Here is a 27,352-nt window from a genome sequence, read left to right as displayed (position 1 = left end):
ATTTCCGTCTTTAATCTCCAGGGCTGCAGATAGGATGTGACTGGTTCAGAGGCAGAGGGGGGTGGTGAGGGAAGAAGCCCATTTCCAAAGGGGCCAAGAGTCCCCAACAGGGTCAGTGAGAGGGGCGAGCTTTCATCCCAGCTCCTGCAGCTGACCTGCACCTCCTTGGAGGGGTGGGGGGCCCTTCAGTTGAGGGGAGCCAGGAAGAGACTCAGAAAGGGAAATCTGAGCAGTCTGTCTGCTTCTGCACCCCACTTCCGCTTGGGGAGGACCCGGAGGACGTGGCCTTTAGCAGATTGTGTCAGGGTGGAGAAGGGGTGTCCGAGCACGAGGCCAGGAAGCTTTATGCAGACTTTTCGAGCAGGTGAGTCCTGCTCGGCCAGGATGTCCTGCCAACTGAGACTTGCCTTCTTCTTGGGCCACTGCTCATTTTCTGGCCTTTCCACGGTCCTAATGCCTCTGGGAGACCATTCCTTGGAATTGTTCTCATTCATTTATTCAGCATCTGCTCTGAGATGCACAGGAAGATCCAAAGATGAACACCACTGCAGCCCCTGCCCTCAGGGAGCTCACAGTCGGACAGGAAGTCAGACAAGGGTAAGATCCTCATGGTATGTTGACAGCTTTGATAGAAAGCAGTTAATGAGACTGGGGGGTGCGGGTGCATGCCGGCGGGCATCATTTCCACTTTTCTTCTAGATCCTGAGAATCTGCACGGCCCTGCCGCAGCTGCCATCACCACACGGAACCCCACCTAGCCTCCAAGCAGGTCCTGCCATGCTCATCGCCCTGCCCCCCGCATCACAACCAGACTCATCGGGTCCTGTTCCGGAAGCACATCTCCCCTCCCAGAGCAAAGCAAACTCAGACATCAGCCACGGCCGCTCTGAGCTGTCAGACACCCAGATGGGTTCTAGAGCAGCTCGTTCTAGACAAACTAACACTCTTAGATGAAGATCAAGATGGAGTCTTATTGGAGGCCCCCAAATCTTATTTCTGCTTCCTGAGACTGTCCCTTGAACTCCATCTTGGGTTCACTGACCTTCAGCCTTTCCCAGGAAGTTGACTGCAAAACTGCACGGCCACGGAATGCAGATTCAGGAGGAGTGGGCCCCAGTCCCATGGCTCCAGTTCATCTACATGTCTCTGGGCAAGCTATTTCCCCTGTATGGACGCCTACTCGATCTGCTGCCAATGAGGGGATGGGAGAGACCGTATAGTATTCAGAAGTGAAGCCCCAAGGGCCAATAAGTAAGACATCAGCAAAGGATAAGTTTACATTATCTGAAAGCAGGGTTGGCCTTGGACATGAGGAGGGCAGCAAGGGGAGGACTGAGGTAGTTCCTTTGTCAACAAGGTCACTGGCAATTCTTTATATCCCTCAATACACACAACACTCCTCCCATCAAGGATCCACGTCTCCTCTTTTGAGTCTTGGCTGCCTTGTGAATTGCTTTTGGCCCATAGAACAAGAAGGGGGTGACACCACCAATGTGGGGTCTAGTGTCTTCGGGACCAGAAAGCTCCCACTTCAGCCCTCCTGGAGCCCTGAGCCACTTCCTGAGGTCAAGTGGCCTCACCAGCCTATGGACAACAAATGGGGAGACAGATATTCTAGCCATCTAGAAGAGCCAGCAGGGGCAACACACATGTGAAGGAAGCCATCTTGGATTTCCAGGCCCAGTGGAGCCTCCAAATGTCTACAGCCACATGAGTAGGTAAGATGAGCAGAACTGTCCAGCTGGGTCCTGCCTGGTATAGCAATTCATGAGTAAATAAATGGCTATTGCTGTAAGCCACTGTGTTTTGGGACAGTTCTTTTATATAGCGACATATAACCGAAACAGGTCCCAGAGGTAAATGCTGCAGACATACAGCCTTATAAGGGCAGGTGCTGGTAGCTAGAGGCCTGGGTGAGGGTTAGGAACTCTAGGTACTGAGTAAGCAGGACCTGAGAAAAACAGATCACTGAGAATTTATTGTCACAAAGACCTTTCACGGTCATGGGTTGTGTTGCCTTAGGAATAAGCCAATGCTGGTCGGCTGAGTCCATGCAGATGGCCCTCTAACACGGGCTCGAGGCCAGCTTGATTCCCAACATGGAGGGAGTAAAATTTCACCCAAATACGCCCAATTCTTTTCCAGGCTTCTCTCTCTCCTCACTATCCCCACCCCGACTCTCACTCAAAGGACCAGAGATGGAAAACCACGGAAACAAACGGCTTTGTATAGTCCTGAACGGGAAACACAGTATCTGGGGCTTAGAAAAAGCAAAAGCTCTTGTGTTGCTAATAACATTTTCATGGGTGATTGTGTTGTGTTCGATTGTTGAAGAAGAGCAGCACAGACTCAAGCCTGCTCCTCCAGACCCGAGGGGTCAGCATCCCTTATCGAGCTCTGTGTCCTGAACCATACACACTCTTCAAATCCCCGCCCCTCAATATTCATAAATAGCTAATTTTTGGGAACCCTCCATGTCAGCCATTGGGCTGCACAGTTTATTTAGGCTACCTCATTGAGTCCTTATAATGAACATTGCAGGTCATACTTATTGCCCCCATTTTTACAGATGAAAAAACTGAAGGTCAGGGATATTAAACAATGTTTTAGACCTAAAAAGTGGTAGAGGGCTTCCCTGGTGGCTCAGTGGTTAAGAATCCGCCTGCCAATGCAGGGGACACGGGTTCGAGCCCTGGGCTGGGAAGATCCCACATGCCGCGGAGCAACTAAGCCCGTGCACCACAACTACTGAGCCCACGTGCCACAACTACTGAAGCCAGCGTGCCTAGAGCCCGTGCTCCGCAACAAGAGAAGCCACTGCAATGAGAAGCCCGCGCTCCGCAATGAAGAGTAGCCCCCACTCGCCGGAACTAGAGAAAGCTCTTGAGCAGCAACGAAGACCCAATGCAGCCAAAAATAAATAAATAAATTTATTTATTTTTTTAAAGTGGTAGAGTCGATCTTTACACTGAGCCTCAAAGCCCTTGCCCTTAACGGTCCCTAAACTGAATCAGCTCCCAGTCCTAATCATTACCAGGACTGCTCCCTCATGTAGATATACACCTGTGTATTCAACACATGCATTCATGTGTTCAACACATATTTAATGACCACCTACCTTGTGTATGAACAGAGTACATTAATGAACACACAGACTGTCTCCACCCTCTTGGAGCTTACAGTCTCCAAACCATAGATGCCCACCATGACCTTCACCGTCAACCCTCACTTTACAACATCCTTGAACCCCTTTCCACCTCTTAACCCAACCGCTCCCCACCCCCATCCTCGCCATGACTCTAACATTCCACAGCCTGGCCCTGACTTCGATCTTCGCTGTATTCTTGACACGATCTAAACTTTCCTCACCACAGTTCCTGCCACCGTATCCTGAGTTGCCTCTCCACCCATCCAGCACTGGGAACTTTGCAGGTAAAGGGGAAAACGGAATAGGGAGAAGGGAACGAGAGGAGACAGAATAAAGGGTCCTGAATTAGGGTGGGTAACAGAGTCCAAAGGGCAGTGTCGCACAAGCTCAGATGAAGAATTGATCAGTGAGAAATCATCAGAATTGAGTATCTTCTGTCACCTCCTCCCCGTCCCCATCTTGTGTCTCAACATTGCCTCTGATGCCCCTGCTTTCTTTGATGTCCCTGCTTTCTTTCATGCCCCTGTAAATAGGCTTCAGCCCCCGGCCCTCAAAAAACACAAAACTCCCTACTTTTGTAGGCTCACGAATAGGTTAGTCGCATGGGTGAGCATCTGAGAAGACCTTCACAGCCTCCCTTAAAGGAAGACTTGTGTAGACAGATTATCAACATGGTCCCGATCTCCCACCGCTGCCTATATCCATGCCCTTTGCAATGTGACTTTGTACCTGTTTCCATCAAGAGGTGGAGTCTGTTTTCCCACTCTCTCTGAATCCACACTGGCCTGGCTGACTTGCTTCGGCCACTAGGAGTCCGTAGCTCTTATGTGTCAGCTAATATTCTAGGACCTGAAGATAAAGTCGTGAAAGAAACAAGCATGGTTCCCAATTGCAGTGAGTTTATAGTCTAGCTAATCAATGAAGGATGGGTGAGAATCTGGGATTTTTCAGGTGAGAAAGAATGATTTTTCAACCTCAAGTGATGCTTACATCTTACATAGTGTCCCCATTAAGGTTATGATCCCCTCCAAAGACAGGAAACTCACTATGTGTCAATGTAATGTCCAGTTTTAGATGGCCATCACTCCCAGAATGCTTTTTATTATAGTGAATCCAAGTCCATCCATCAGGAGTGTTCACACTCTGATCTGTGGACCCTCCTCAGGGCCACATACAGCATGTCTTACTACACAACTTCCCTGAGCCCCCTCTCCTCCCAGATAAATCTTCCTTGTTCTCTAAGCTGTTCCCCAATGTCATGATTTTGAGGTCTCTTGCCATCCTCTCTCCTGAACTGGCTACGTTATTTTTCTACATACTTCCCTGTTTTGGTTCACAGAAGGAAACTCAAAACTTACCAACTTGCATGGCCTCAGGCACATTACCTCTCCTCTTTGGGCTTAAGAGTCCTCAGTTTTAAAATGAGGAAACTGGACTCAACAGCTTCCAAGAAGAGACAGAAACAGAACGAAACTTAGATGCTCAATAAATTTTCTCTTCTTCTTTTCATTTATTTTCATCACTATGATGAAAGTGGGGTGCTAAGCCTGCCCACCCCACCCCCAGCATCTCATAACCCCTTTTTTACCTGTAAAGTCCTACCATTCAGTACAGGGATGTGAAATCAGAAGACCTGGGTCTGAGTCCCAGCTCTGGCACTTAACAGCTAAGTGACTTTGGGCATATTATTTAACTGCTCGACCTCAATTTCATCACCTGTAAATCTGCAGCATCACTCCTTTTCCTCCCAGCAAGCAAGAATTGTCATGGAGACTGTGGGTGAGGGTGGGGCATGTTGTACAGGAAGCACTCTTCCAGCAGGATGCTGTCCAGTTAAGAGATGGCATGTTGGTGCCGTCTGGACCAGCAGCACCGGGGACATTGTTCTATTTTTTCGATACCTTTACAGAGCCCACTTCCAATGCACTTTGGCAACTCTGTTTCTACATGAAAATTCGATACAATTTAAATAATTCTAGAAAAGAGACTGTATGGCCAGAATCATCCGTCCTAATGGGTGCATCGAGTTCCGTGATATTCCGAGAGAAGAAAGTTATTTAGGAAAATGCCAGGGTAAATATTTTCATAGGCAACAGCTTTGGCAAGAGGAAACTTCAGGGTGGTGGGAGAGCCATCCTTGGCTGGGCCTAAGATCCAGAAGGCCCGAGGTTTCAGCCCCTACACCCCAGGGACAGACGCATTGCCAGAGGACTCTCTCCCTGCTGTACATCTCACCCTCCTCCGGTCCTCCCTCCACACTCTGCCCACAGCATCCTTCCCTGCTTCCCACCTCTCCCTGGCCTCCCACTCCTGCATGAGCAAGCCTACTCCCCCCAGCAGGACTCATACCTTGATAACACTGTCTTTCCAACCCCCCAGTCAGACCCGACAGTCACACAGTCCTAAACTGTCCCTCTTTTATCGAACCCACCATAACATTTCATACCAAAATGTCACAAAGCACACAGTTCCTCCTAACCAGAAGTCCCCTCTCTCTCTGCCTTTATTCAGCTGATCAATTCAACTTACACTTCCAAACTCAGTAGAGAATTTGCCTCTTCCAGGAATCCCATGCTGATAGCCTCGAGAAAAGCAGCCCCATAAACGTAATTATTTCCTCTTCTGCATTCATTTTGAACCTTAAACAGCACTGTTCTCCCGCAGTGAGATTCTCTGTTTAGCAGCCTGTTTCCTTCTGAAACGTTGAGAGCAGAGTCGAGATCCCAACTATCTGAGTCTCCAGCACCTGTGCTCTGCCCACAGAAAAATATCTGAAATAGACGAGAATCGGGTAGAAGTTCTCAAATAAGCAAAGATAGTGAAAGGATTTTGCATCATCATGATTATACTCTGGACCCCCATCCTCAAACTGAGCACTATACCCTTTCCATGTGCCTGAGCCCTCGAAGGCAAAGAATGGACACAAAAAGACAAAGGGGAGAAGGTAATCCAGCTCCTTTCCTTGTGAGACAAGAGATTATGATTGCCAGGAAATGTGTAAATAGCAGTATAGAGCACTCGTCACCAGATCAGGAAAGGGCAGAAAACGGAGCTATTTCTCACAACTTTAGATGCATGCACAGGGGAAATGCCAGGCCTGTAACATGTACATACAATGAAGCTGTCAAATGGCCTGCTTCTCTGGGTGTGAGGGCTGATGCGGTCACTCCAATGTTTCTTGGAGCATGGCTGCTCCACAGGATTCTGGAGTAACCTCTGTTTGCTTAACCTGAATACCAGAACCATAGAGCTCAGAGGTCAGGGGTCTGCGGACTTATTTTGGGTTGGGGAATTCCTGCCCACTTCGGGATTTTAATCCTCCTAAAATCAATCTATTTTTAGTTCCTATTCACTAAACACAAAAGACTTTTATTGAGCACCTATTATGTCTTTGGTCAAGAAGGAGACTCTTCTTGACCAAAGACATAAGAGCAAGTGTGAATCCATTTCTCCAACTTCAAGGAGCTTCCAGACGACATGGGAGCATGTGTGAGTTGTGTTCATGATCACACACACACATGAGAAAACATATAGGACTCCATCACCCGGCTCCTTCTCACTATTTCCAGGGAAGTGCAGCCTGTAAGATGCTTGGATGCCCGGTTGAGATGTGATGGGTTGTGACTGGGGCTTGCAGATGGGCATTTATTCTCATGAATCAAACCTGCTCTCTCTACTGCTGATTCAGGGAAAGACACACACCCCAAGCTGGGGTTCATTACTGTGCTATCACTTTCCTGCTACTCTTCATCCAGAAAAGCCAAATTCCTGAGAACAGCAGAGGAGAGGAATTTTGCTTTATACTAGCAACATCACAACTAATCCCTTCCTCAGAGGAGCTTCACAGCATCAAGCAAACTGGCAACATGTGACTTCTCTCTAATCCCCTCGGCTCATCTCCCTCTAGTGAATCCAAACTTTACATCAGCGCCAGAGCTTGGCAGCCTGCAGCACTCATGGAATGGTGGGAAACGCACAGGATCTGTTACCAGAACACACTTGGGTGAGTCCTAGCTCTGCCACTTATTAGCTGTGCATCTTTGGGTTTTCACAACCGCCCACTGTCTGACTCAATTTCCTCACCTGTAAAATGGGATTGAGAATCTGAGGATCAGAGTGGACGATGTATGTGAAATCACCTTATTAACTGTAAAGATCTATATAAGTAAGGGCTAATCATCAGTTATTTTCTGATTGGACAGATGTGCTCTTCTTAAAAAGCTGGGTGCCTTGTGAATGGGAAGGTTCATGCCTCCTTCATTTTTGGATTTCCTGAAGCTGACACAATGCCTGACACTTAATGAACACCTCAGTGACTACCTGGTAAATTAATAAGTGAACAAATTGGAAGATAGTTCCCTAGAGGTTAAGGTGTCTGTCTTCCCTCCAAGCTAAAAGGAATGAGAGAGGAAATTTAATCTATAGAAAGTTTGGAATCCTCAGCGTGAATTTTAAAATATTTAGTATTTTCTGAATAGGATGTGAGCACATATGTGTGTGTGTGTGTGTGTGTGTGTGTGTGTGTGTGTGTGTTGATTATTCCTTCTGCGGCTGGAAGTCTACATTAAATTTGAATAACACTGTGCCCTGAGAACCTTTTGGCTCTTGGTTATGTGAATATATTTTTCTCAGGATTAAGAGAACAGAATTGGGCTAATAGGTCATGCTCTGGTTCTCATTCTTCATTCATTCATTCTTTCATTTATTCATCCATTCACTGGCAGCAAATGGTTCTGTGCAAAAGCCAAGGCTCATTACAAGGGGGAAAATGCCTGACCCAGCCTTTTGGCTAATAAACTCCTACTGACCCTTCCAGAACTCATTACCTCTGGGCCATGAACCATTTGAAATCCTACTACTGTCTCTACATGTGGTATTTACTACCACCTCTGATCTTTAGTTTTACAATCTCAAAAACCAGAATGCTGAGACTTTTCCCCTATAGATATCATTCCTATTCCTGGGATATATTGTCACCAGAATCTTCCAAAACTCCCATCTCTGAAAGGACTGTTCATGGTAAGTCTGAGTCTACACAGAGAATGGCAGTGACTGTGTTGGTCCTAAATCCAAACTTTGGCCTGTAAATCATGCACATTGGATCACACAGACAAGGCAGCTATCGCCTCCCCATTATCCCCGCAGCCACCCTCTATGTCTATACCCAGCACAACTGCTTCCCCATCCCTAGGTATAAGCCTGCCTATAATCTCACTTTATTTTTTTAATTTTTATTGGAGTATAGTTGATTTACAATGCTGTGTTAGTTTCAGGTGTACAGCAAAGTGAATCAGTTATACATATATATCTATCCACTCTTTTCTTTTTTAAGATTCTTTTCCCATATAGACCATTACAGAGTACTGAGTAGAGTTCCCTGTGCTATACAGCAGGTTCTTAAAAGTTAACTACTTTATATATAGTAGCATGTATATGTCAATCCCAATCTCCCAATTTATCCCTCCTCCCCCCTTATCCCCTGGTAACCATAAGTTTGTTTTCTACATCCGTGACTCTACTTCTGTTTTGTAAATAAGTTCATTTGAACCCTTTTTTTTAGATTCCACATATAAGCGATATCATAAGATATTTGTCTTTTTGTGTCTGACTTATTTCACTCAGTATGACAATCTCTGGTTTTATCCATGTTGCTGCAAATGGCATTATTTTGTTCTTTTTTGTGGCTGAGTAATATTCCACTGTACATATGTACCACATCTTCTTTATCCATTCCTCTGTCAATGGACATTTAGGTTGCTTCCATGTCCTGGCTATTGTAAATAGTGCTGCAATGAACAGTGGGGTGCATGCAACTTTTTGAATTATGGTTTTCTCCGGGTATATGCCTAGAAGTTATAATCTCACTTTCCTATCCCTCATCTCTTCTCCCCTCTATCTTCCTCTCGCTTGTCTATTCCAATTTTATACTTAGTCCTCATGCACCAGACCCAGGCTGGGCGGAAATAACATTTCCTTCCCATGCTTTATGCCTCCAAATTTCGTTCTCCCTGGGTTGCTGCCTCTATCTCAGACCAGAGATTGTTATTATAATCATATATTAAGTTTTAATGTGTCCACAAGGCATTTTACACACTCCTAAAAACCAGGCCTTCTAAGAGCTCCTGTGCTGAAGACAATGGAAATACCCTCCCAGGCCTTAGCTGGTGGGTACATCATGCCATTATGGCCTCTAAATGTGCAAAGCTGGGTGGTGGCTGTTTATTGTTGTTTGTGTTACTCCGAATGATAAATACAGCATTTGAAAAGGAGTAAAAGATTTCCCAGCTTATAAACAGAGCTGAAGTCTTGATTACCACCATTTGGGCCACATCCCACTGTATTAACGATATTAATAACAGGTGACATTTATTGAGTACAAACTGTAGGCCAGACCATGCACTAAACATTTTGCACACATCATCCCACAGAATCTGCCCAATGGCGCTGTGCGACAGGTAGTATTTAATTTAGAAGTATTTAATAAAAGAAGGCAATTGAGACACAGAGAGGTTAAGTAACCAGTACAAGGTCAAACAGCATAGAGGTGGGAAGATTGGAATTATTCCACCCCCGGCTGTCTGGTTCCAGACCCTGCCTGCTTAAGCATACACAGACATTAGCACTGGAAGAGATTCACCTTTAAGGTCTGGCAACTCAAATGAGTTAAAGACAAATGTGACAGATTAAGTGGATGCTGTTGATGTGCTCTTCTCTCTACAAAAGCTCTGCCCAAAGTCCCTCCTCTATCAGTCTCTGACAAAGACTCAAGTACCTACAAGACCTCCAACCCCCAAGAGGTTATATTTTGCCAACCTAGGAGACTTCGGACAACGAGAGCAAAAAACTCAGAGAAGAGCAAATCTCCTTGTACAGTGGGTGCTGTATGTGCTGCAGGCCTGCACAGGAGAGAAGGAGAGTAAATCCAATGTTCCCTCCACAGAACACGAGCTCTGTAAACAATCTCAGGTGCTTTCCAGTCCAGTGTGCTAACGGTGGATGATGGATTGATTAGCCAAATGATTTCCATTGCTTCTCTGTCCCCTGCTTCATCAACAGTGTTTGCATCTCACTCATCCCTTTCCCACTTTGCTCCTTTTTTTCCTCTCTCAAGGCATCTATGATCTACAATATGATTTCGCTTGGGAAACATTGATATCAACGAAGTACCCTTTTTAAAGTACGAGGAAACCAAAGCTCAGAGGTTGTTATTTACCCAGAGCCGGGAAGCCTTAGTGCTTTTTTTTTGTACTTCCGGCTCCCAGGACAGTGCTCCTTCCAAGCAATGTGGGAAAGTAGGGAGGGACACCCTTTCTTCCTAGATTACGCCTAGCACAAGAGAGGGCTGCTCAACCCACATTAGCGGCATCCCACTCAAATACTTGCCTTCCTGAGAAGTCTCCCAAAGTTTCAGTTCACACATTCTCATTTGCCAGATAGATCCCCCAAAACACTCCCAAAATAGCTATCACATCCCACCTGACATTTGCACCAATTCCACATCCTCGGTCCCAGAGCCTGTAAATTACTGCTGTCCATGGCGCTAATCAGAGCAACGTTAAAGGACATACTTAACCCCAGGGCTCCAAGAGAAGAGATAATTGAAGGACAACACTCACTGGAGCATAGAAACTCACAAAACAGAAAATAAGGCACTGTTTTAGGAATTCAGTATAAAATGACAACTACGAGAGGCATCAGGTCTGTCTTCATAGAGTCAGTCTTCTAGTGAGGAGACAGACAAGAAAGAAAGCAAAATGCGTCACTTGAGAGCACTTCTTGAAGACTCGAAGGATGAGGAGAAACCATCACATGAAAACTGTAAGGAGAGACCCAGAAGTTCTGCATTTGGAAAAATCCTGGCATGCTTAAGCATCTCTCAGATGGTCCAGTGGGACTGGAGCACAGTGAGAGAGGAGAGAGAAAGAAGATAAGAAATGGCCAGCAGTTAGATGGGGCAGGACCATATGAATCACAGCATAATGCTTAGGCTTTTTTTCTATATCCAATAGGAAGTCATTAAAGGGCTTCAAACTACAAAGAGATATGATTTGACTTATTCTTTAAAATAATATTTAAAGAAAAACTTATTCTTTAAAATAATATTTAAAGAGTAACTTATTCTTTAAAATCAAAAATATTTGATTGTGGAAGATTTCAAACATATAAAAAGTAAGCAAAATAGTATAATGAGCCCCTATGCACCCATCACCCAGATTCAACAATCAATAGCATTTTGCCATTCTTGAATCATCTGTACTTCTACCCACTCTCCACTCTCCCACATGTTTATTATTTTTTACAGTTCTATTTTCCTTTTTTAAGGTAAAATTTACTACAATGAAATGTATAAATCTTAGCTGTATTATTTTGACAAACGAAACCCACATTCCTTTCACAGAACACTTCCACCTTCCTAGAAAGTTCCTTCATGTCCCCTCCCAAACCCCACCAACTCCCCATCCCAAGATGTGAAGACTGTTCTTGCCTTCTTATCTTAGCTTCGTTTGTTTAATTGTTCTAAAAGTTTATATCCATGGAATCATACAGTTTTCTTATGTCTGGCTTCTTTCGCTCAGCACATTGTTTTTGAGATTCATGCATTTCCATGCATCAGTAGTTTGCCTTATTTTTTTTTCTTGGCTGATTAGTATTCCATTGTATAAATACCCAATATGTTGTCAATTAACTTCTAGATAGACATTTGGGTTCTCTCCAATTTGGGGCCATTGTGAATAAACCTGCTATGAATGTTGTACCCTTCTTTCTGTGGACATATGTTTTCGTTACCCTTGGATAAATACCTAGGAGTATAATTAATTGATACATTATTTAAGTATTGGGAGTAGAGCAGATAGAGGCAGGGACAGTAGCAAGAAAACCAGTGAAGAGGCAATTATAATAGTTGAGGGGAGACATTATAACGGTTTACACTGGGAAGCTATCATAGTAAGACTGGAGGGGGACGTATTTGAAATATGTACTGGTTAATACAATCAGTACTATTTGCTGGTGAAGTAAATGTGCAGGTAAGGGAAATGGAAGCATCAGAGATAACTAATAGGTCCTTAGCTTAATTAAACTGGGTGCATATTGAAATTACTGCAATTGAGAAGGTGGGGAAAGAAAAATAATTTAGAGGGCATCCAAGGGTTTCGTTTTGCAATGCGTGAGACATCCAAGAACAAACATTAAGGAGGCACTTAGAGGATGGAGCTCAGGGAAAAAGCAGACCCACTGTTACCCTTGTATGCAGTTTCCACCTTCCCCAGATCCAGACTTCTCCCTAAAAATACCTCAAGATCTGGTAGAGGGATGGAAAAATGGATTTTAATTCATGGTAATTTATTTACTCTGGTAAATTGGTACCAGAATACCAATAGCTACCTGGAATACCATGCAAGAAAAAATTCTGAAACCACGTTCAGGGTTGGCAGGAAGGAGTGATGTGGTTGATAAGCAATGTCTTCCATGGGCATGGAATCACAGTGTGGTAGAACCCAATCCAGATATTGTCAATGCTTGATCAAGTAGAAATCCGTGACTACAACAATATGAAAAGTGAAGAATCTGCTCTGGAATAACCAAGCATTAAAAATACTGTTAGGGCTTCCCTGGTGGCACAGTGGTTAAGAATCCACCTGGCAATGCAGGAGACACGGGTTCGAGCCCTGGTCCGGGAAGATCCCACATGCCACAGAGCAACTAAGCCCCTGCGCCACAGCTACTGAGCCTACTCTAGAGCCCGCGAGCCACAACTACTGAGCCCGTGTACCACAACTACTGAAGCCCGCGAGCCTAGAGCCCGTGCTCCACAACAAGAGAAGCCACCACAACGAGAAGCCTGCACACTGCAAAGAAGAGTAGCCCCCGCTCGCCGCAACTAGAGAAAGCCCATGCGCAGCAACAAAGACCCAATGCAGCCAAAAATTAATTAATTAATTAATTAATTAATTAATTTAAAAAAAATACTGTTAAAGAAAAAAACCACAGGCCCAAAATGGCATCACTTGTGCCAAAACCCATGATACCAAACCTAGATTTAATACCTAACCTATATGCAGTTTTGACCCTCCCTAGGAATATAACATTAACCAGCCAGCTGAGAATTTTCTGATCAGCACCAATGAGGTACTGGCCCTCTCCAGCCCCCATGGAAGAAGAGGCAGTTTGCAAGAGAAAACACTTGCCCTTTCCTTCCCCTCCCCAAAAGAAGACTGACTGGCCTGAAAATCATCCTTTCTTTTCTTTTGCTAATAGCTCCCTTGCCCTACCCGTCTTCCTAGAAACAAACTTTCATTTTGTACAGACCCTCAGAGTGCCCTTCTATATACTAGATGGATACTGCCCAATTCATGAATCATTGAATAAAGCCAATTCGATCTTCAAATTTACCTGGCTGAATTTGGTTGCTTTGTTTTGGTTTTTTTCATTAATTAATTTATTAATTTATTTATTTTTGGCTGTGCTGGATCTTCGTTTCTGTGCGAGGGCTTTCTCTAGTTGCGGCAAGCGGGGGCCACTCTTCATCGCGGTGCGCGGGCCTCTCACTATCGCGGCCTCTCTTGTTGCGGAGCACAGGCTCCAGACGCGCAGGCTCAGTAGTTGTGGCTCACGGGCCTAGTTGCTCCGCGGCATGTGGGATCTTCCCAGACCAGGGCTCGAACCCGTGTTCCCTGCATCGGCAGGCAGATTCTCAACCACTGCGCCACCAGGGAAGCCCTGAATTTGTTTTTTTTTAACAGATTTGGTAGCAGTGGTGGGATTCAAAGTGAACTTCCAACAGTATCCAAGGAAAAACCCATGTAGAGCCCCATGAACTCTCTTGACTTCACTGTCTATCTCTCCATTTCTGAGCACCGATGGTGAGTTCCTCTCAGTCTGAGTTCCACTCTCTTTGCTTTCAAGCTCCTGATCCAATTGGCTTTCCTTTATGGGGAAGGTCATCTTGAGCTGGTAGATGATTCTGCCCAGAGCCCAACTGAACTGGCAAAGGATTCTGCCCTGAGCCAAGGCCCTAACATTTCAGACCACAATTCTCTGGGTGGAAAACCCCAGTCCTTAATTCTGTCCCCAGATTCTATACTGGGAACTACTGTAGTTCCCCATTTATTTGGAATTCTTCCCCAGAGTCCATGCTGGAAACTGTTGGTGGCAGCTGCATTTCTCCATTTGTTTGGAATCAGTCTGCCGTCTCCATTCTTCGAGGTCTGCTTGTTCAACCCTTTCCCCTAGTCCAAAGTTCCATGGGAATTGTTGGTGGTTACCAGTTGGAGTTGGACTGGATCCAACTTAAGAACTGAACTGGGTCCGGGATAGGACTGGGTCTGATTTGAATTGGATTGGGTCCAGTGGGAGGCCTCAGGTGGATATTAAATAAAGGCTAGTGGCTATGGGGCTCTCAGAAGTTAAAAAAAAAAAGCTGCAAACATTGGTGAGTAGGGATCAAGCATTTAGAGGCTGTTAGAGCACTTGCCACCTTCCAACTCCACAGCAATTCCCTCCTAGGCATTAGTTTGGCTCTGAGAAACCCAAAGTCCTAGCTAAAAAAAAAATGGGATCCAAAGAATTGAATATGCCACCTTCCAGCACACCTGCTTATTTTACGTTTAAGCACTATAGCCCTATGGGACTTCCCAGGTGGTCCAGTGGTAAAGAATCTGCCTTTCAATGCAGGGCACACGGGTTCAATCCCTGGTTGGGGAACTAAGATCCCACATGCCGCGGGGCAACTAAGCTCACACGCCACAACTACTGAGGCTCATGCACCTCAACTAGAGAGCCCGCGTGCTGCAAACTACAGAGCCCACACACTTTGGAACCCGTGCACCACAACTAGAGAGAGAAAACCCGTGCGCCGCAACTAGAGAGAAGCCCTGTGGCCGCAACGAAAGATCCTGCGTGCCACAACTAAGACCCGACACAGCCAAAAATAAAAAAAAATAATTAATTAATAAAATAAAATAAAAATTTTAAAAGAAGAACTATAGTCCTAGAAGCTGTATATATCTAGCAAAGTGGCAAAATTTTACAAAAAATAACCTGAAATTACAATGGCCATTAGAAGGAATGTTCCAAATAGATAAGCAAGGGCTCCCATATCAAACAAACAGAATGGAATACCTATTTTAATTAGTATGCAGAAGACTCCAAAAGTTTTCAAAATTCCAAAAGAGCTTCATTGAAAGATGTGTTGCAAAAGGCTACTGAAAAATTAAAGAGATAAAAGCTAAACAAAAAACCCTAAAACAGAAGCTAAACCCAGTTCTTTAGGGGGAACTGGGAACACAAGTTTTGTCTTACAATTCTCTGCAGAATCAAAGTTGTGGCTCTAGAAGTTCAAAGTTCAAATGATTTTATTTATTTATTTATTTTTAATTTTTTGCCAATCCCCAAAGCTCACCTATTCCTCTCAAAATGCTTTAAAAGATCAGGGCATTGGAAACAGAATTGTTTTGTACTTAGTCTGTGCTTTTGAGATGGAGATTTCCTACCCCCCATCTTCTCTAGGACCTAAGAGCCATTCTTGGAAATGAAACTCATCAGAAGAAAATTTTTCAAAAATAGGTAGTACTTGGAAATTGGGCTAATGGAAAATCTTACAAACCTGAAATTGCTGTTATCAAAATTGAGGCTCACACTAAAAGGACTAAACCTGAATACTAGGGAAATGCCCTTGCTGACTTTCATGCAAAGGAAGGAGCAACAGAATCTATAAAGATTGTGGTACGTGTGAATGAAGTCCATTTTGCTTCTGCAAAACACGACCCCTCATTGCCAGATTTTTACCCTCCTGATGTCTTTGTAACATGGCGACAGTCTGCTCCTGAATCAGAGAAATTAAGATGGGTAAACCAAATGAAGAGTCAGGGCTATGGGAAACCCAAGATGGCTGCTTGGTTCTTCCCAACTCCCTGGCAAACCAGGCATATTTTGGTTTTTGCATTCCTTCACCCACCACAGTGTGTTTAAGAAAAACTGTTTTTGTTCCTAGAAGCCTCAGACCTCCTCCCTCTGGACCCTTTGAACATCTGCAACTGGAATTCATTCACTGCCACTTAGTATGGGTTCTTAACATGCTTCTGTTACTGTATGTACGTTTTCCAGATGGGTTGAAGGCTTTTCTTGTTACAAGGCCAATGCCTTCATGGTGGCAAAGAAACTGTTAGAAAATGTGTTTCCCAATGGGGTATTCCTTCCACAATCTCCAGTGATCAAGGAACTTACTTCACTGGGCAAATCATTTGAACCTTAAATGAAAATTTTGCAAACTTTTGAGAATTATCACTGTCCCTATCACCCTCAATCATCAGGCAAGGTCAAGAGAACTAACGGAAAAACTGGATTCGAGCAGAACAAGAATGAAGAACATGAGGCTGAATGAACAGATGAGGATGGTTATAATTTTTATGACCTTGTGTTTAAAATATTGCTGATGCTTTGGGGACTTCCCTGGTGGTGCAGTGGGTAAGACTCCGCACTCCCAATGCAGGGGTCCTGGGTTTGATCCCTGGTCGGGGAACTAGATCCCACACACATGCCGCAACTAAGAAGTCCGCATGCCACAACGAAGATCCCACGTGCCTCAACTAAGACCCGGCATGGCCTAAATAAATAAATAAATGTTAAAAAAAAATATTGCTGATGCTTTTTTTTCCCGCCAGACTTTTTTTTTTTTTTTTTAAGTACCAAGGATCTTTATTCTCAGGTCTGATACTGAATCTGTGGCTGCAGATAATGTCACTATTTTGAGAATAAAAGGTCCCATTATCTTCTTTGCAAGTCTTCAGCCACAAAGTTATACCTTATTCCCATAACAAGATAAGTGAATCAGGCTGGAAGGGGATTCAGGAGGTACACTGATGATAAAAGCAAAGGGGAACACACACTTTTACAAGCATATTCTCCCAGTTACCTTGAAGGTTAAATTTCAGATTAATTTACAAAAGTAGTGACAGAACCATGATTTCAGTGAAAATCAACATAAGTTATACCTTAAAAAAAAAAAAATCAATTCAGAAATACTAAGTCAGGCAAGCATGCAAAATTCAGAGTATTAAAAAATGCAAGGGCTAGTTGCCCAAACAGATATATCCCTCAGAAAAAGGGATTTGAAAATGCTAAACAAAACCAAAGGAATTAGAAGCTGAATCAGCAGACCAATTCCCTCATTTTATAAATGCGGGCAGACATTAACTGGCGAAGCTTACTCAGCTAGATTAAGGGTGTACACAGATCTAATTCCTGGTGCTATTTGCAACTACACATATCTAAAATACAAGGAGATAAATATCCGGAACACATTAGGCCCACTGATTTAATCAACGGTGGGAGTGAAGTTATTATAGCACAGCAGCACATTAGACATATTTAAGAGATTAAATGGAAAGAATCTCTTAAAGATTTTAATGCTCAGTTTTAATACACAATCAAGTTTCCATCCAATCATCTGATGTACAGCGAACTGCACTAGTTTAAAAGAAAAAAGTGCATTCTTCAGTTTTCTTCTACACTTTTTTTGGCCTATCTTTCAAAACTGAGCATTGGGTATTTTTAATGTAAGTAATGTGATGTTATATATGTACATTCTAATTGCACGTTTTAGGAATAAACAAAACCCGTATTTCGGTAACTGAGTGTATTTATAAAATGAAAACCTATCAAAATACACTTTTCACTGAGAAAAATAAATAAAACACACAAATGGATCTACACAAAGTAAAAATTAACTTTGGTAGATTTCAGTGTAGGACAGTCCACAACAAGCTTATTTGCCCTTATGCCCCCAGAGCTGATCATCTTCCAAGTTAAGATTTTAAAAATATTTTTTAATTGAGATTATTATGTTGACATTTATTTCTCATTCCACATCATCTTCAGCCAAGCTCTGAGCACTTACAATTCTCTGACTAATTGTTGGGAGCTTAGTCAGAAGCATCTGGAACACTGGTGGCGGAAGAGTCTGCTGCAACACTTGCAGTAGCTGCTGTGGCTGTCCACACACAGCAATCGCGTTTGTCAGATGGTCCACACCCTTCTCATATTCACCTTGAGCTAGTAACTCCTCACCAAGCTGTATTTCTTCGAGGAAGAATTTCTGAACGGCTTCAGCATCTTTAAGGTCAGGTAACTTGGAAAGTCCAGCTCTCTCCTTGGCAAGCTTCTGTTTCTTTCTTCGTTCCCGCAGCCTGTTCTTGAAGTTGGGGTCACTCCGTCTCTTGCGGTCGAAGTAAATGCAGTACCCGATGAAAAGGGCCCCGCACACGCCGGCGGCGATGGCGCTGTTCCGGCCCACCATCTTCTCTCCAACGAGGAGTGGGGTCGGCGGCGGGGCCCGCAAAGCTGCCGTTGCCTCAGAACCCTCGGAGCGGACCTTCCCGCCAGACTTAATGAAATCTTTTCTCTTAAGCTATCAACAACTTAGTAAGATATACTTTGGTGAACAAAGATGAAACATTTACTTTTTCTCCCTACCCTGTCCCTCCAGAATTCAGAATCTCTCAGTGAGTATTTTTATCTTCGTGCTTCTTGTAACTGGGCACAATTGGAAACGTTGGCTATAACATCAAGGCTTGGACTGAAATTGTATTGCTGGTGAAGGCTGAGACTCCTTATGAGATGTTTCAGCAAAGCAGTCCTAAAAAGAACTTATATGGCCAATCACTTTTCTTGCCGCACTTACACAAATAATCAGGCCAAATTTAATATAAACAAATTAGTTTTACTGTGATCATCTTTGGTAAAAAAAATGAGGGTAACTGCAGAGAGAAAAATTATGCTTGCACCATTTGTAGATATTAGATTCTAGTCCTGTTAATTATCTTTGAGGCTTTATTATGTACATGTAAACTTGACTAGATCCTGTATTCTTCTGGTTTAATCAAACATCTGGCTATGACTCACCAAACTGATGTTTCCAATTGTCTCCCACCTTTCTGATTTGCAATCACTAAAAACAAAGACTGCCCTTAAGTCTCCTTGGAAGGGATTGTGCCAGGTTCTCCTTACTACCCAGATGGCAGCCAAACTCGAGGAACTTGAACTTGCATATCTCACAGCTGAAAAAGGCCCCATCTGACATCTGGTCTCGTACCAGTGCTAGAGACCTCTGAATCAAACTGATGAGGAAGAGAAGTAGCTGACATCCAGGTAGACTGCCTCCAGCCAAGACAATGGATCAAGACTTCCTACTTTGGCTAAACATAAAACTCTTCTTTCCTTTCTTTCCTTTACTCTGGCGTTGGCCTGGAAAGATAACCCCCTCATCCGTATCTCCCAGGACATTGCTAAGAAAGGGGCGGGTAACCTCTGGAATTGAAGATGACTATTTCAGGCTAGGAGATTATCTTCACCATGCACTAAAAACCTGCCTGACCTCTGGCTTGAATGGGTAAACACAGCAATTCCTGTGACTGAGTCCATTCACAGTACTTCCTGGACAGAAATGGTTTGTGTCCCCAGTAGGTCTTGTCTTTGTCTGTGGTAGTTATCACTCTCTTTGGACCTACAAATGCCTACATGGCTGGGGCACAGACGGGCTATGCTTCTTAAGTTTTCTAACTATGCCGCTAGCTGTTCTAGAAAGGACTCTCCAGGAGGCATCATGATTCAGGAATTGCTTCCTTTGGCAAAGCCATACTTCCCTGGTTAGGGGTAAATTCAAATGAGAATGTGATCAGAAGTCTCTCCCTAACTTCTGAATATATTACAGAAACCACTGCTAAAGCATTTGCTTGCCGCCCAGCAAAGATCCTTAGACTCTCTGGTCAAGGTTGTTCTTGATAATAGGACAGCCACTGATTATCTTCTAGCCGAGCAAGGAGGGGTCTGTTTTGGCCAACACCACCTGCTGCACCTGGATGAACCCTTCTGGGGAAGTTGAAACTCAGCTATGTGAGATCACTGAGCAAGACACTTGGCTTAAAAAGGTGACTCCCTTAATGGGGTCTTTCTTTGATTGGTTTGGGCCTTGGGGGTTATGGCTCCAAAGTGCACTCCGAACACTGGGAATTATCCTGCTTACGGTCATCATAATGATCCCCCTGCCATACTGTATCGTCTCAAAAGCTTTAAATGCATGTTTGCAGCTGCCGACTAGCAGGGAAACGATCTCCTTAAGACTGGACCATCGTAAGAGAAGCAAAGAGAACGGCTGACTTAAAAATTGTGAACCTTAAGTCATGGCCTGTGAATATCACATGGTTTCAGCAAAAACATCATGACATGTGGAAACCACACCAAAGATCAACAAAGCTTCAGAGCCGTAGCTGAGAGTGATGCCAAGGCCGTACATTTTGATCACATCTCCCAGTTAGGCTGAGAGTCTGATCAAAAGGGGGCCATTGTTAAAAAGAAAAACCACAGATCCAACCTATGTACCCTTCTATAATTACTAGATGGGATGCTGCCTGATTTGTGAATCAATGAATGAAACCTATTAGAGATCTTCAGATTTACTGGGTTGAATTTTGTTTTTTGTTTTTGTTTTTGTTTTTTTTAATTTTTTTTTTTTTTTTTTTTTTGGCTGCATTGGGTCTTCGTTGCTGCACGCGGGCTTCCTCTAGTTGGGACGAGAGCAGGGGCTACTCTTCATTGCGGTGCACGGGCTTCTCACTGCGGTGGCTTCTCTTGTCGCAGAGCACGGGCTCTAGGTGCTCGGGCTTCAATAGTTGCGGCACACGGGCTCAGTAGCTGTGGCCCCCAGGCTCTAGAGCGCAGGCTCAGTAGTTGTGGCGCGCAGGCTTAGTTGCTCCACGGCATGTGGGATCTTCCCAGACCAGGGCTCGAACCCGTGTCCCCTGCTTTGGCAGGCGGATTCTTAACCACTGCGCCATCAGGGAAGCCCTGAATTTTGTTTTTTGACGATGCAGATCAAGGGCCTGGACTCTGCAGACATATAAATCGACAGAAAATTGAGCTACCTTTTTACTTCCTTATTTCAACTCCTCTACCAAAGTACTTACTGATTCAGGATCCTGTAAGTCCTCAGTTAATGTCTTTGACCTTTCGCCTGACCCTCAAATTGCAAATACTGCAGAATATACTGAGTTTCTCAACTTCAGCTGGGAACTTCTCATGTCTTGGGGTTGAACAACCCATTCTTGTGAAAGCTCACTCCAAAGGATTTCAAGCTTTTGAATACAATGATGAATGATTTAACTACCCTGGGAGAAAATGTCAAAGAGTAAATGAGACAGATCATCAATGTGTAATAGTTGGCTCCTTTTTCCTTCCCAGTAGAAGGCATGAGTCAATGTTCTTGTTATTAGTAAAACTACCTATGTATTTATTAATTCATTCATTTAATCATTAAGTTTTTATTGAACACATAATTCATGCCAGGCCTTGTACTTGGACCTGAATATACAGACAGGTAAGTCATTGCCCTCACAAAGGCTCCCCTAGACAGGTAAATAAACCCAAGGAGAGTTGGATATGTTATTTTGTTATATATTAATATGTAATATTAAAATATTGCTTTATTAAAATTATTCAATTTATTTATTAAATAATTTAATTAAATTATTCTGGAGGAAACTGGGAAAGGGCATTCCAGGCAGAGAAGCCAGCATGGAACAGATCTGGACGTGGGATGGAGCAAAGCTGGCTGCCACTGAATCCCAATGAGAGGATGACTGAGAAAATAGCACTGAAGCAGTAGAGGTAGGCAGTGACTGTTTAATGATTGGACTTGATGCTATTCTGGCTGAAGGCAAGTCATTATGGGAGTTTTAGAAGGAGAGGGATATGATCAGATACCTGTTTTAGAAAGCTTCTTGTGGCCATGCAGTGACTGCAAGAGAGGAATAATATAACAGAAAGAAAACTGCAGGCAGGAGGCAATTGAAGGTGAGCAAACAAGGAGAAAGAGGGCAAGGCTTGAAACCAAGGCAGTGGTAGACTCTGGCTGCGAGTTAGGGTCAGGGTTAGTGCTTGGCAATAGCCATGGAAGGGAGAGAAAGGTAAAAATTCAGGAGCTATTTGGAAATGAGAATTGACAAGCAAGTAAATGGATGATGGGAGTGTGAATGTGAAAGAGTGTGCGTGTGTGTATGGCTAGAAACAGAAAGCTCACAATGTACTGGGGCAGGGTATTTTGAAAATGTCTATGATAGGACCAAAGTCTGCCTGATTCCAAAGCCAGTTTTCTTTCCACTTTTCCACATTCAAAGGTAGCTTGACTCCCACTCTCACCACTCCTCTAGTAGCCACGAGAAACCCCTCTGCAAACACCCACAGTCCTATGGACATTTACACACACACACACACACCTGTGTGCACACCTCTATCCACCTACGCATGGCCAAATTCTGGGGGGGTGGGTTTCAAAGCCTAATTAAACTGTCAGACTGTCTTCTTGCCTAGGAAGACTTCTCAGATCCCCTCCCCTGAAAATAATATCTTTCTCAACTCGAAACTCTACATTTACTTTACATCTCTTTTTACATTTATCCTAGATTTGAGTCTGTTCTGTACATGTCATCAAGCAAGACTGAGTTTCTTGAGGCTGCCTATGTGGGATTCATTCCTGAGCCTTTCTTCAGGGGCCTAAGCACATTGAGTAGCATAACCTCCTAGAATTTACAGTGTGTTGTTACATGTATCCCCTCACTGGATGGTCACAATTCCCTGGTCAGGTTTATCAGCAGGAGATTACAACCATGTTATAGATGAAGCAACAGTCTGGAGGGATAGACCTTGAATCCTGATCTTCTTCTTTTTTTTTTTTTTTAACTTTTATTTATTTATTTATTTTTATACAGCAGGTTCTTATTAGTTATCTATTTTATACATATTAGTGTGTATATGTCAATCCCAATCTCCCATTCATCCCACCACCACCAACCCCTCCCCCCTCCAAACCCTGATCTTCTGACTTGTCCTCTTATCTCTGTGGTCCTTATTCCCAGAAGCAGCCCCTGTGCCTGGGATATTAGATCCAGGGCCAGTATGCAGCCATAGATGAAGTGCATTATTAAAAATAGACCGTCAGGGGCTTCCCTGGTGGCGCAGTGGTTGAGAGTCTGCCTGCCAATGCAGGGGACGCGGGTTCGAGCCTTGGTCTGGGAAGATCCCACATGCCGCAGAGCAACTGGGCCCGTGAGCCACAACTGCTGAGCCTGCGCGTCTGGAGCCTGTGCTCCGCAACAAGAGAGGCCGCGATAGTGAGAGGCCCGCGCACCGCGATGAAGAGTGGCCCCCGCTTACCGCAACTAGAGAAAGCCCTCGCACAGAAACGAAGACCCAACACAGCCATAAATAAATAAATAAATAAATGAATGAATGAATGAATGAATGACCCTCAGGTATGTAGAAAAGGGAACCCTCCTAAAGAGAATGGCTCAGTTTGACTCTGAAAAGTTCTGTTACCAAGTCCAAGCTCATACTGCTCGCCACACGACAGGCCAATAAGTCGAGAGACAAGTTGTTGGGGGAAGGAATAACGACTTTATTTGGAAAGCGAGCAGACCAAGAAGATGGTGGACTAGTGTCCCAAAACAACCATCTTCCCTGCATTACAATTCAGGCTTCTTTTACACTAAAGGAGGGGCGGTGGTGAAGTCAAACACTTCCTGGTTCCCGCCCGACTCCAGAGGGGATGTGTTCATTGCTTCCTGCAGCCCTTCATAGGTGGGCCTGGGCAGGATGTTTCCCACAAGCTAAAGTTGCTTCAGCTTAACACTCATTACAGGGGAGACTGGGTTCCCAGAGATGGGCCATTACGTGTAATTTAAGGTTACAGGCAGCATCCCTTTAGTGATTAACTTGTAGCAAAAGCAACAGAATACAAAGGTTAAAGAAAAGATCCAGGTTTCCCTGGTGGCGCAGTGGTTGAGAATCCACCTGCCAATGCAGGGGACACAGGTTCGAGCCCTGGTCTGGGAAGATCCCACATGCCATAGAGCAACGAAGCCTGTGTGCCACAACTACTGAGCCTGTGCTCTAGAGCCCGTGAGTCACAACTACTGAGCCCGTGAGCCACAACTACTGAGCCCGTGTGCCACAGCTACTGAAGCCCGCGAGCCTAGAGCCCGTGCTCCACGACAAGAGGAGCCACCGCAATGAGAAGCCTGCACACTGCAACGAAGAGTAGCCCCTGCTCACCGCAACTAGAGAAAGCCCACACACAGCAACAAAGACCCAACACAGCCAAAAATAAATACATTAAAAAAAAAAAAAATCCACTCTCCCCTTTAAAAAAAAAAAAAGAAGAAAGAAAAGATCCAATATGGAGTCAGATTTGCTCTTCCCTATTACAGTTCCTTCTCCCAAGTGGTGAGAATAATGTTTGCTGACTGCTTACTCTTGCCAGCCGCTCTTGTAAGTACTTTGCTTACAAGAAACTTACCTAATCCACCAATACCCTTAAGATAGTATTAGTATTTTCCACAACTTTAGGTGAGGACACTGAGGCACATAGAGGTTAAGTATTTTCCCTGTGGTCCTGTAGGTGCCAGATGACAGAAACTTAGGAGTTTGAGTCCAAGAAATCTAAGACCTCAGTCCAGGCTTTTAACCACAGAAGGACCGTAAGTAACTACAGCGGGCCTGGCTGAAGATGAACATCTCAAGCGTGAAGTCACAATCCCTACCGTCGAAGGATTTAAGGAGATGACAAAGCACGGAGACAATGTTGTAACCAACACAGGCAAGAGTCCTGAACCACCAGGGAATGAAGTCATCCGTCTCTGTGAAAATCCCCCCAGTGATCTGTACGGGCAAGTGGTTCCCAGCCATGGCTGCACATAAGAATCACCCAGGGAGTTCTTACAAAGCACCGTTGCCCTGACCTCATGCCAGGCCTGTTGAATCAGAACCTCTTGGGGTAGGGCCTCATATCCATACATTTTTAAAGCTCCCCCGCTGATTCTAATGTGCAGCCTGGTCTGGGAACCATGATGCAAGTAGGTGTGAAGGGGTCATCACAGAGTGGAGAGCCAACTTTGCCCAGCAGTTGGAATCCTTCCATGCAGGCTGCCAAGACACTTTCACAAAGGCTCTTCAGTTCACAAGCACCTGGAGGACAGGCATTGTGCCCTCACGATTACGTTGGTAACATCTATGGTACCAATTGAAAGGAATAGTTGAGTCACAGAATCAGGGGGCTGGCTGGGACCAAACTGGTTATTACGCTCAGTGTTTCTGTGGTGTTCTTCAGAGTTCTGAGGGTCTGTGGAATGGCCAAAGAAGACTGCCTTGGGGTAGAGGTAGAGATGCTGGTCACTGGTTAGGCGAAGTTTCCAGGGAACTTGAAATCAGAGAAGGTTAGCAAGACCACCCAGAAAACAATTACAGTGTCTCCACCTCCTTGGTTACAGGTAGAATTATTTATTATCAAGCCTCAGCTCTGGGACAGCCTGTATGTCTAACCTCCGAGAGAACTGAAGTGACAGCACCAGCATTTCAATTTAGAACCTGAAGACTGGCCCGTGCCATCCTCAGGGCACTGTAATCTCCAGCCACAACCTCTGTTCCCTTGGGTTATGTGTGCACATCTGTCTCTCGTTGGTAATTTTCAGTACCTTCAAGAACAGGAACTTTGCATTATATTTCTTTGTATTTTACTCCCCACGACCCCAAACCTAGTACATAGTAGAAAACTAATAACAATTTCTTGGGTAAAATAAATACCAGAGCAGACATCACTTGCTCTCTGAACCTCTTTGTAGTGATGCGTGGTGATACAGAGGTCTGGGCATACACAAGTATGCGCTTCAGATAGAAGAAATTGAGAAAAGAAATACAAATAGTCAAAGGCGTGTGAAAAGATTTTCATCCTCCTTGAAATTTAAAGAAAAGCAAATTTTTTTTAGAAGTGGTGTTCTTTTTACCCATCAAATTGGTAAATGATTTAGCTTGGTAATACCCAGTCCTAATGGGAGTGTGGAAAATTAGCAGCCTCAGAGACTGTTAGTGGGAACATAAATTGCATAGCCATTTTAGAGAGCATAGTGTATGAGAGTTATAAGTATGGATACACTTTGACCCAATGATTGATTTCTAAAAAATTATCCAAGGAGATTATTGGATAAATATACAAAGCACTCTTTACTATTTTGAAAAAATGGAAACAACCTAACTGTTCTTAAAAATTAAATTGATTAAATAAATTAGGGGACATCCACACAGTAGAATAATAAGCTACCATTATGAAGGATGAGGTAATCTCTAAATGACTAATACAGAAATGTTCATGATATATGAAATGTTCAAATGAAAATCCAGATTAAAAATTAATATGATTAATATGGTCACATATTTACCAAAATATGCATAATTAATATGCAATATGACATAGGAACATCTAGAAAGAGAGAGAGAGATGAAATTATGTTCAAGAGTAAATGACCAATTGTTAGTCCAGGTGGTGGGTTTATCTGAAGACATTCTACTTCCTATCTTACATACTTCTCTATTGTTGAATTTCTTTAACAATCTGCATAGATTGCCTGCTTTTACCATCCAATAAATCTATTTGTCTCAAAAATAAGACCAAGAAATAAAGGCATCAGTAAAGGAAGAACAAGAAAGTGGTTACAGGTAAACCCAGCTGGGGCAGCGGAGGTACTGCCATTCCTAAGGATGGACCCTTCATCCTCTTCCTAAAGGTTCTCCAATCAGTCCTTTCTTGTCTTTAAGATCTTTGTGGGCAGGCGCCAAATCAATGTATGATGGAAGGGAAAAAAGGGGAAGGAAGAGGACAGGGAAGAAAGAGAGGAAGGGAGGGGATGAGGGACCAACGATCTGAGTTTGCCTGAACTAAAGGGTTTCCCTGGATGCAAGAAGGGCTTTCAGTGCTAACACCAGGAAAATCCCAGCAAAACCAGGATGAGTTGGTTACCTTGGCTGGAGAAAGAGAGATGCTTACCTCTCCCTGGTTTGAGAACCCACAGTAGCTTCCAACGGCCTATTCTGCAGCAAAAGAACTGTCCGCTGGATATCACGAAAGATGAATTCCAATCCCAGCTCTGCCATTAAATAGCTCTGTGACCTTAAGTAAGTCACTAACCCTCTCTGGGCCTTAGCTTTTTTCCTGTAAAATGAGGGGGTGAGACCAAGTGGTTTAAACCTCTTTCTGGGCTCTGGCATTATTCTCATGGTGATTTTGCATGCAAATGTTCATTGTTTCTTGACCATGGACCCTTATCTTTCCAAGGATAAAGGCTATGCCTTCTGTATATATGTGCCCACACCCCCAGGCCTGGC

General features: G+C 44.0%; 2 protein-coding genes across 2 annotated transcripts in view; both read right to left on the bottom strand.

Moving 5' to 3' along the window:
* The window catches only part of ASIC2 (acid sensing ion channel subunit 2), a 1,030,973-nt gene that overhangs the window by 926,280 nt on the left and 77,341 nt on the right, over positions 1-27,352 (bottom strand). The gene's annotated exons all lie outside the window — the stretch shown is intronic.
* LOC137754769 (mitochondrial import receptor subunit TOM20 homolog) lies at positions 17,853-18,512 on the bottom strand. The gene has a single exon (XM_068530633.1). It carries the CDS (start codon positions 18,441-18,443, stop codon positions 18,006-18,008), a length of 438 nt encoding a protein of 145 aa, XP_068386734.1. The 5' UTR covers positions 18,444-18,512; the 3' UTR covers positions 17,853-18,005.

Source organism: Eschrichtius robustus, chromosome 20 (assembly GCF_028021215.1).
Source record: "Eschrichtius robustus isolate mEscRob2 chromosome 20, mEscRob2.pri, whole genome shotgun sequence".
NCBI classification, from domain to species: domain Eukaryota; kingdom Metazoa; phylum Chordata; class Mammalia; order Artiodactyla; family Eschrichtiidae; genus Eschrichtius; species Eschrichtius robustus.
Note: the sequence above shows the minus strand (reverse complement) of the source record. Positions and strands in the feature narration are given on the sequence as shown.